At 36.3% G+C, this 10,757-nt stretch overlaps 1 protein-coding gene across 2 annotated transcripts in view; it reads left to right on the top strand.

Moving 5' to 3' along the window:
* Window positions 1-269: 269 nt before the first annotated feature.
* LOC143714255 (receptor tyrosine-protein kinase erbB-4-like) overlaps window positions 270-10,757 on the top strand; it is a 188,575-nt gene continuing 178,087 nt past the window's right edge. Inside the window, exon 1 of one of the 2 annotated variants that reach the window (XR_013195432.1) lies at window positions 270-657. Coding sequence is in view for 1 of the 2 variants with exons in the window: in XM_077205345.1 (XP_077061460.1) it covers window positions 579-657 (79 nt within the window). In the remaining variant the exon portion in view is untranslated. The remainder of the gene's footprint in view (window positions 658-10,757) is intronic. The other variant, XM_077205345.1, reaches the window with a different exon arrangement.

Here is a 10,757-nt window from a genome sequence, read left to right as displayed (position 1 = left end):
ACTGGGATCCAGGGGTGCTGTAAGGAAAATTTAATAAAGAGAAAAAGCGATTTTTTTTTAAAGAAAATATATTGACATTATGGTTTCATTTTGATTTTATTGTATAATTTTGTATAACAAATAATGGTTACACACAAGAGGATCGTAATATTTGGGCATCCTTGGCATGAAAAGGTTTAAAAGCCCCTGACATAACACTGGTGTTAGCAGGTGTATATGCAAATCAGTCGTTGGCTGGGCGTGGTCTAGTCTGTTCAAGCGCCTCTTTTGACCATTCATACTTCAGGTAGGCGGTCCAAGGAGGGGCGTGTTCTGACTCTCAAACCGAAGTTGCGAGTCCATCGATGTAATGAAATCGTTACAAGTCCTACAATCCGGATAATCAGGCAGAATTACTAAAAAAAAAACGAACCCAGCGCAAAAGCAAAACAGTCCAGTCGAGTCTATTGTTACAGGATGTGCTCTGGAACGAAGACGTGAGTGCGCGCGCTGGAGACGCAGACGCTGGACTGTCAATGCCCGGATTCTCTATTGATCATGCTAATGTATAGAGATATAACTTCTTAAAATAAGCAGAAATGTGGCTGGCTCGCTTTCTTCGCTTCTTCTGCCTCGTCTTCATAATTGTGGTGGTTCAGAGGAGCAACGGTCAGTCAGGTGAGTGATAGTACAAGTGCGTAAAGGGTCTTGGCAAGCTGCGCACTTGACCGGTGTGTGCGCTGCAGTTATCGACTACTTTGCTGCACTTAAACAACCGGTGATTGAACGATTGTGAAGTGTAGGCTATCCATTAGGCACGGTGTATCCCCACAGTCTTTATGATGACCAGAGGAGAAATCTATTGGAATCACACAAACTTCAGGACTAAGTGCTGCTTATAACATCTCTGTTTGTGTATTCATTTATCCCAGTGTTTATGTTGTGATATTAGCGAATCAATGGTCTAATAGATAACATGGTCTGAAAAAGATCGACTATTAGTTCTGTATTTGTAAGTAGACTAAATATAATATTGTGCATTATAGTGACAGGGGTTTTCAAACCTGTCCTGGAAGAAGTGTCCATCATCTAACATACCTGATTCAACTCTCATTATTAGTTACTATTAGTATTAGTCTCATTAGTATTAGTATTATTAGTTATTATTAGTATTAGTCTCATTATTATTACTACAAGACCTGAATTGGGTGTGTCAGATAAGGTAGACAGCATAATAATAGTCTCCAAATTCATGAGGTAATGCCAGGACATTGAAAGTCACAAAAATAAAAGTTATGTCAAAATACCGAAGCTTTGCTTGTTACAAACTTGTTGAGAGAGAGAGAGAGAGAGAGAGAGAGAGAGAGAGAGAGAGAGAGAGAGAGAGAGAGAGAGAGAGAGAGAGAGAGAGAGATTAGGCCCAGTATGGCCTAATCAGGGTCATAAGATTGGTCTAAACAATTCAAAAGTTATAAGTTGTCACTGCCTACAAACTGATCAAGCACTGATGCCCAGCATATACCAATTTGTGTTTCAAAAGGCCAAATCCTTGCAAATTTTATTCGTCACTAACTTCCTGTTTGGCAACCTCCCGGCTAAATTTGATGATGTGTGACTCGTGAATTGTTTTATAAATCAGATTTTATTTAATTTTAACTAGAATAGTGTGAATGTGGTCTTGTGTGAATCTCATAAAAACCATCATATTTCTCTCTCTAATTGAGTGGATTTTTTTTAGACCATTGTCCAATGATTAAAAGATGCAAACGGACCTGTTGGTGGCGCTTGAGAGAATAAGATGAAAACACCACAATGACCACCTGGAATAGAAAGACCCTTTCCATTTACAAAATTTCACAATATAGTTCAAGGGGCTGTCATAGACTTCCAGTCATTCGAGAGTCTATTTTAATATATTGTTGCGCGTAAAGGCACTTGCTGGAACGCACCGCGGGAGCGCGCTCAGCGGAACGCGCATTTCCTGCGCGCTTGGCATCGCGCTCCAGACCCCTACGCTCTGTTCAAATAACTGCTCAGCATATTTCAGCATCCACACTGTGAGAAGTCAACTCAGCGTTGGCGGTGCATGAATTAAGTTCTGTTGTGCAGTGTAGGCTATATGAACAAGGAGAAATGTGGATGGAGGTTATCATGACATAAATATCCGTGAGTGTTATGACGCAAAACGGTCCTCGTGTATCCAGAGAGGCATTCTTGCATATCATACTGTTGGTTTATGTGTTTCAGTTCTTATGATGAGTATAACTTTTGACCGTATGGGTGAATCTCATCGAAACGTGTCCAGATCACAGTTTACACCAAAATCAATTGTGATAATATTATCATGGTGATTACGATTTCCCATTAAATTATCAATAGTCGTCATTTCATCAGTGAATAAAGTAAAATATTGTAGTACGTTGTTTGTATGTAAATCTAAATATATACTTTAATGGTGTGCAAGTATTTTATTGTTATGGTTTATGAAAATTGTTATGATAGTATTTTTATTACAATAATAGGAATTTTTAAAATAACTTTTTTTTGTGTGTGATGATATGTGACCTAGTCATGCTCTTGCTAGATTTGGTGAAATTTACAACAATATGGGTGAAATGTACTCTGATTTTTATTCTTCACTATGTTTAGTTGAAACAAATAACATAATTTAATTCATTTTAATTCGTTTTTTGAGATAGCTATATTTAATTTGGGATCAGACTGAGATCCTAAATTATTATTTATCATTCGGGATGATAACATATTGATTATCACTGATTATTTAAATGATAAGGTCAGGGTCAATACAAATACATGGAAGATCACTGTATAGTTCCAGAACATTTTTCATTCACTTGAGGCTATTTGTGGAAGATAAATGAACAATCCCCCATGCAGGAAACTCTTCACAATTATTCATCAGGTTTAATATTTGTGATATGTTCCTTTGTATCTAATTTCAGCTTCAGCTCACTTCAGATAAATGACACAAGATCTGACCCAGGCTGAGATGTGACATTTAAGGTTCTAAAGGATATTGACTCGGGAATGCAGTCAAATTATTACTCAGCGTCAACTTGGATTAAGCTCCATTTGAGAGTCCCAATCAGTCCCCACGTAATTAAACTTGTCACTGATATGGTGTCTAGACATGAATATATTTTTATGAGCAGGAAATGTTGTTTGCAATTTTGACCAAGTATAATCCTCTTATTAATAATTTATTTGTCGTGGACTCATAACTTTAAATGACACTTGTTGCCCATGTCTTACAATACAAATACATTTATTGTAGTAATGTGGACATTCAATGATAAGCAGTACAAACATTAATAATTAATAATGCACACATATTCATAATTGTTATTAAACATTATTTTCAGAAATGCAAGTGAAAGATTCAAAATATTTAACATTTTAATATCTTAGAACCTGTCAAAAACACATCCGGGTCAAATTTCAACCCAAAATCAATAGAAAAAAGACAGAAATTATATTATATTTTAAACAACTTTTCTAAAATTAATCAAGGATGCCTAATTAAATGTACTTGCTTCCAACTTTTTCTTTCTTTCTTTCTTTCTTTCTTTCTTTCTTTCTTTCTTTCTTTCTTTCTTTCTTTCTTTCTTTCTTTCTTTCTTTCTTTCTTTCTTTCTTTCTTTCTTTCTTTATTTCTTTCTTTCTTTCTTTCTTTCTTTCTTTCTTTCTCTCTTTCTTTCTTTCTTTCTTCCTTTCTTCCTTCTTTCTTTTATTCAAGGATTGAATGTGACCAGGACATTTTATTTTATTTTATTTTTGTGAGAATGAGAATCACCCTCACAGTTTAAAAAAAATGTTAATGGTCACAATATTCCAATTTTAAATGAATATAAAGAGTCCTTTAAACTTTCTTTGGTATATTTACAAAGTAGCTTTTTCCGGACTCAAATGTCTGAACACAAACATCATTAACGTGATATTTCTTGAACGTGTGGAGTAAACCAATAAAGCTAATTACAATCTATGGGATCGACCTCGTTTTTAGGGAATTTAAGAGTAGCTGAAAGGGTTTGTTATTTTCCACCACTTGAAATTGTTCTCTGAAAACAAAGGCCTGCTGGTTTCTTTCTGTGGTTGTGGCATGGCTTCTGTCCTTTCGCCTCTGAGACATCATCCCCCTCTCCTTCATCCTTCTCTGTCACCTCACTGTCTCTCAGTCTTTCTCCATCCTCTCAGAACAGTTTGGCTCTGTGCCTCTCCGTCAGCTGTGATCCGTTACTTCCCATACTAATGTGATCATTTATATAAACAACATCTGAAACTGAAGCAACAACTGCATCTAAAGACAAGAACTAAGTTTTAGCTAGATAACACTTTAGTTTAGGGTCCAATTCTTTTTGCTTATAGTATGGATATTATTAGGATATTGACTGATGCACATATTAATGCCTTATTATGCATGACCATATTCTACATCCCTTAATCAACCCAATACCTAAATTTAACAACTACCATACTAGCTATTAAGAAGCAGTGATTAGGAGTTTATTGAGTCATAGTTAATAGTTAGTTAATATTGAGAATTGGATCTTAAACTAAAGTGTGACTGTAAACTACTACAATAACTGAAAACTCACCAGATTTTGTATGCATGAAGGATCTGTGGATAATTGTATTTGGTGTAATTATGGGATAGACTGGATGTGTCATTGCCTAGCAACTAGCAGTTAAATTGGCAATATTCAAAACCTCAGAGCTGCTACCTTTTAGAAATGTCACATGTCTCGCGTTGCCTCAAATTCTGCCATGATTTGTGTAGTTGTAGTTGACAATTTTCTTCTGATTGAAAACTTCTAAGGATTAGAGAGTATATATATATGTAATATGTATATATATATATATTACATTTTTTTGAGATATGTCTAATGTCTATTTTGAGACAATACAGCTCCATAGACTCCTTTGTTAAATGCAGGTCATGATTATGACTAGCAATGAGTAAAGGTGAAATTGTCTAATAAGCATATTTGTCCAGATTCTGAAAATATGCAAAATTTCAGAAGGTGTCATGTGATTTTTCTGTGTTGGTGTCTACTTAATTTGACTAGCTTTTACAAAGAGACAGATGAATTAGAAACAAAATACTATTTTACTAGTTTTGGTTGCGTAAGCTTTGATGTCAACAAGCAAAGATATGGGAAGCGTTTTCTCCATGTTGTTGAGTCTATTTATCCTCATTTTATTATTTGTATTGAGTTTCTCTCTCTCTCTCTCTCTCTCTCTCTCTCTCTCTCTCTCTCTCTCTCTCTCTCTCTCTCTCTCTCTCTCTCTCTCTCTCTCTCTCTCTCTCTCTCTCTCTCTCTCCCTCTCTTTCTCTCTCTCTCTCTCTGTGTTGTCAGCCGTTTTTGTAACATGACTAACACAATCTCAGGGCAATCGATAACTATTTTATGTTTTGGCAAATTTCGTGTTTCAATCTGCTTACACCATTGACGGATATGTTTGGTTTAGGAGTGGACTATCATGCTTACTTTATTTAAAAAAAATATATGTTTTCGTCGTACTTTGTCCCTTTAAACTCTTCCGTGTGTGGCAGTGACCTGTAATAAAGCATGTGCTTGGAAATGGCAGTTGGGATGGGAGAAAGCGGTAAAGAGGGATCGAAGAGTGAAAACGGAAAAGAGCGATGAGCAATTGTACTCCACAATATCTCTGTGTCTTCTTGGGTCCATCAACCCTCATGGACTCACTTTTTTCACTCGGTTTTGGTGAGATAGAGGGCAGATCTCACATCCCAAAGCAATAGAAATATCACTGCAGTTTCTCTAAGTGTAAAGGTTCATAAAACTTTTACTGAGAAGATGGGGTGATAGTGTGTCACCTTGGAATACTGGATCAAAGAAGACCTTGAGAGAAACTATCGTCGTTGCTTTATGTTCGCAGTGGAGAGCTCATCACTTATTTCACACAGAACAATGCTGAATGAATGTCAGTTGAACTGTGCTGAATGGTGAGGCTTAACTTTATAATGCAGACTTAAATTAGAGTAGATGCTATATTTACTTAGATAATAACAGTAGATTATTTCTAAATTATGCTCTTTCAAATAATTTTGCATTCATTTTAACACTCGTTTAGTTTAGTCTCTTTAATACAGGGGTCTACCGAAATGGTTTACTACCTATATATAGCTGGCCGCTGGTAAGTCTTAGGTTGGGCAATGAGTTACTGGACACCCTCTTACTATTTGAATTCATTTCTTATTTTATCTCTCTGGGATATCCAGCACTTGGATTGATGAGAATTGTATGTACCTGCTGGGAATGGCCTGTACATTGCGTGAATGTAATATCACACACATGAACAAATTCATGTTTCACAGAACTATAATAACCTGACTCAATGCACTGTTTGTACCAGGGCTGCATGTATCATGTGATGGTATACATTTTACAGCACAGTATATATGCGTTTTTTAAATTCAAGTGTTACATTTGTTGTGAATTATCTTTTGGTTTGTGTCCAAGTTCCAAGTAAATAATGATATGAAGTGTGTTTCATTCACTGGATTATCCAAAGGTATCATGAACACATAAATAATTAATCTATACAACAGTTTTTGGTTGAACTTGTTGCTGTACCTTTACGGTAATATACAATTTAGCACACATGATTTGATATATGATTTTGGTCATACCGCTCCGTCCTAGTCTGAACTTTGCATCCTCACCATGTGGAGAAGAGACTACATATTAACTGAAAGGCATAGATACAACCGGAGCTCTGAAAGTGTTTTGCATGATCTTTAATGTGTCAGTAAAGTACTTAAAGTAGGTACCTATAAGTATAAGTATTTTCCTCATAACTGCATAAAAACATCACATTTCACTGTGTAAGACTACTAAAGCATCCACAAGATGATATCCCTGATGGCAATCAGTTTGTATGGAAATTCAAAGTATCAAAGTAGTGTACTTATACTGGCGTCTATAGCTGTGCAGAGAGCAAGATGAAATGTGCCCTTCTTCTGTTTTGAGAAATGTTTGAAAATGCCGTTCTTGCACTGGTTTGTTTAAATGTGTTAGGTGACTTAATCTTTATTTATAATGTATGCATGTTTTATGTGTTACTTTATATATGTAATGGCTGCAGTTTTTAGCCTCCTTGTTAGAGCGCCTGACTCCCACGCTGGAGACCGGGGTTCGAGGCCCGCACAGAGTGGGGCGAGTAGGACCTGGATAAGGGATTACATATATATTTTAATGTGTGGTTAAACTAATAACTATATTAGTAAATATATAATAAATATACTGTCTGTCTGGATTTTAGAAGGATTCATTGAAGTAGTAATATGCCCATTAAACAATTTGTTGGGTAAATTATGTCAAGTTTCATCTTTATTTTGCTTAAAATTGGAAAACACTTCTGTCTCTTTTGGTTTACTTTTCTTGATTTGGATTACAGCTTCTGTTGGTCTTAACAGAAGGAGAGGGTTAGAACATGCCTTCTGAAGACCTGCGGGGCTTTAGGATAGAGAGGTTTAGAGTGTGCGGTTAATAACATCTTTCACACACCATCTGCGAATTGGATCAAGTCTTAAGGACTCTTTAGTGCAGGTTAATGCAGAAGAAGGCAAGAAGAGAAAATGAGGTGAACAAAACAGAATTGAGAAGTTCCGAAACAATGTAGGATTTAAACGCACAACTTACTGAGAAGAGGTCAAGTCTTCAGACTTATTATTTTCTGCTGCTGGACGACAAAATGTCCAAAAAACGAATTAAAAGAGGGATTTGAGTCATATTTTGGGACCAATTATCATTAGAAATTATTTTGCTGGCCTCTTTTGACTTTGCAACCACCCAGAACACCTTAGCATAATGGCGGAAAGTTTTGCACAGGCTTGCACCACATACATTTTCTTCTGAAAATGTAAACGTTATCTACATTATTATAGTATGTTGCCTGGTCAAATTTTAGTAATAGTTGTGGTTACAGTCCAACACTTGTTCCTTAGGCAATGCATTCTTCATATGACAATGATAATAATGATAATGGTGATGATGATAGTCATTATTATGTCCTTTGTGTATGTGCTGTGACTGATGTTTCCAGCTGTTAGAATGGATGTGAGCAGCGCTGATGGTGGCCCAGGGAAGGAAAACAATATCGGTTGATGTGTAGCGGTATGGTTATTGAGGTCTGTTGATGAAATTTAATTGGTAGAACGAAGGGACAGTATAAGATTTGTGTGATAGTATTGCATGGTATTTTAAAGTAAAATGCATTTACTTTTGAGATGAATTAAATATAGTTGATGCAGTATCATCAAACTCAATGACTGTAACTAAATGCAGCCTTTTCATAAAACTCATCTTTCACTTTGTCAAAAAATACAAAAAACTCAAAAGTATGTATCCGGACACATTACAGTAAATTTTGATGGAAAATATCATGTCAGAATGTCAGAAACAATGTCAGAATTCAAAATGCTAATGGTTTTTAAAAAAGGCTTGGAAACACTTTATTTTACAGTGTCATTGTTACGCGTTACATGTAGTTACTGTAGTAATTACTGTAAATTGTGCATAATTACTACCTTGATAACTAACCGTAACCACACCCTAATCCTAACCCTAACCCAATAGTAAGTACATTTAGTTTTACAATTATAATTACTTGGTACTTAAATATACAATTGCACTGTAACTCTGACACTTTACAGTTTTTTTCGATTTCTAAACGACAGTGAGCACAACTGGAGCTACATGTGCAAAACTCTAACTACAGTCTGCACAGCAGCAGTTCATGTGGACCAAACTCTAGTTCATTTTTCATTGCTTGAACACAGTTTTCAAAACTTTACACACTTATCCCATGACCACCACAACCTCCACAACTGGATTTACAGCACTTTGTTCAAATGCTAACACACTGCTGTCAAAACTGTGAACCACTCATTCAAAACAGAATAGATTTCAGCCTTGTGCCTTTCAAACACTGCTGATCGCAATTTCAGCTGAAAGGCTAAGCAGGTCTTGTTTGTTATTTGTTCGAATTACAGTATGTACTTTTAATTTCTACCTATTTTTTCTCATTACTGTAATTCCATAAATTACTACAGACTATTGAAGCAAACTGCCAAATTTAATTTACCTTAAATAATTGTTATGTTCTAAAAATGTAAATAAATCATGTGAAAGAATGTCACTTTTCTTTGAGGAAAATATAACTTTGTATGAAGTCACTGAAATTGTTCAAACTGTAAAAAGGGAAAAATTTTCTGTATTGGTGTTTGATGCTAGTGTTTTTACTCTCAGTGTGTTCTGAGTGACAGTGTGTGTTATCTCAGTGAGGGTTGTGCATAGTGTTTGGCTGCACTGAGCCTGTTTTTTGAGCCATGTGTTAAGAGTTGTGTTGCTTGGAATGAGTTTTGCAGGTGATGTGAACTGTTTAGCTCAGGTGACTGTTGGTAATGCAGACTGTAGTTAGAGGTTTGCACATGCAGCTCCAGATGTGCTCACTGTCGTTTAGCAATCGAAAAAAAAACTGTAAAATAAAGTTCAACTAAAGGCTTCATTGTCTTGTATTTTATTTTATTTTGCAGGTGACGTGTGACTTACATAATAGCTTTTTGACACAGTGTGTGTGTGTGTGTGTGTGTGTGTGCGTGCGTGCGTGTGTGTGTGTGTGTGTGTGGTTCAGGTATACCACAAAGATGGCAATATCCAAATTCTTTGACATTGTGGCGACATTTTTTGTCCCAATGAGGAAAACAGCTTATAATCATACTAAGTGTTTTTTAGTAAAAATGCTGAATGTTTTCTTTGATGGGTAGGCTTAGGGGATAGAATGTTTGTTCAGTATAAAAATCATTATTTCTATGGAATAACCCCATAAGATGTGTGTGTCTGTGTGTGTGTGTGTGTGTGTGTGTGTGTGTGGGTCACTGTGATTTTGCCAAGTAAGACATGTTCCTGGATCTACGTATTTTGTTGATCCTGGAACAACATTCCTGTCCCAAAATGTTGTCCTTACCCTATCCCTACCCCTAAATCTAACCCTACCCATAACTTTTCCCGAAAATCATAGGGAAATGATAGGTGAATAACACTTATGTTGAAGCACCTCACCCTGGTTCTAAGCATAAACTTGACATAAACTGTAAACTTGTCCCTCAAATCTGATTGGTTGATCTGAAAGTTGTTCCAGGATCAACAAAGATGTTGATCCAGGAACATGTGGTACTTGGCGAAACCACGTTCACCGTGTGCACGCACACTTAGGTTCAATTTGCTGCAGTGATATTTATTAAAACATGATATTATTAGAAAGCAGTGTAAATACCCGTACAGAACAGTCCACACTGAAACTGCCTTCCTAATTAGACGAATTAGCCAGAGATCAAAAAGGAAAATTGGTAGCACAGCGCCACATGTTTTGTGCCGAAGTAGCCTGTGCTCATTTGCATGACAACACATGTTGGCTGCTCATTATGGACAGCCCTGACAATATGTTGCCTGATTGGACAGATTGCTCATCAGGAGAATCCAGTTCTTGCTAGCACACCTGGGACCCGGTAGCATTTTAACTATGCCTTCCAGCATTCAGGAAGAAAACACGCACATTCTGTAATCTTAATCACACTCGCACATTCATGCAAACCCTCATAAGTATATGTGTGCAAGATTGAGAAGACATGCACACAAATATAGAATGACCTTTAATACGTATACACGCACAGAGTTCTTTGTGCTGGCTGGTTTGAGCCTTAATTAAATAGAGAATTATATTTTTCTCTA

The sequence above is a fragment of the Siphateles boraxobius genome, unplaced genomic scaffold (genome assembly GCF_051911475.1).
Source record: "Siphateles boraxobius isolate OS27281-9 unplaced genomic scaffold, OSU_SipBor_1 53, whole genome shotgun sequence".
In the NCBI taxonomy this organism is placed as follows: Eukaryota; Metazoa; Chordata; class Actinopteri; order Cypriniformes; family Leuciscidae; genus Siphateles; species Siphateles boraxobius.
The sequence above is the reverse complement of the archived record's forward strand: the minus strand, read 5'-3'. Positions and strand labels throughout refer to the sequence as shown.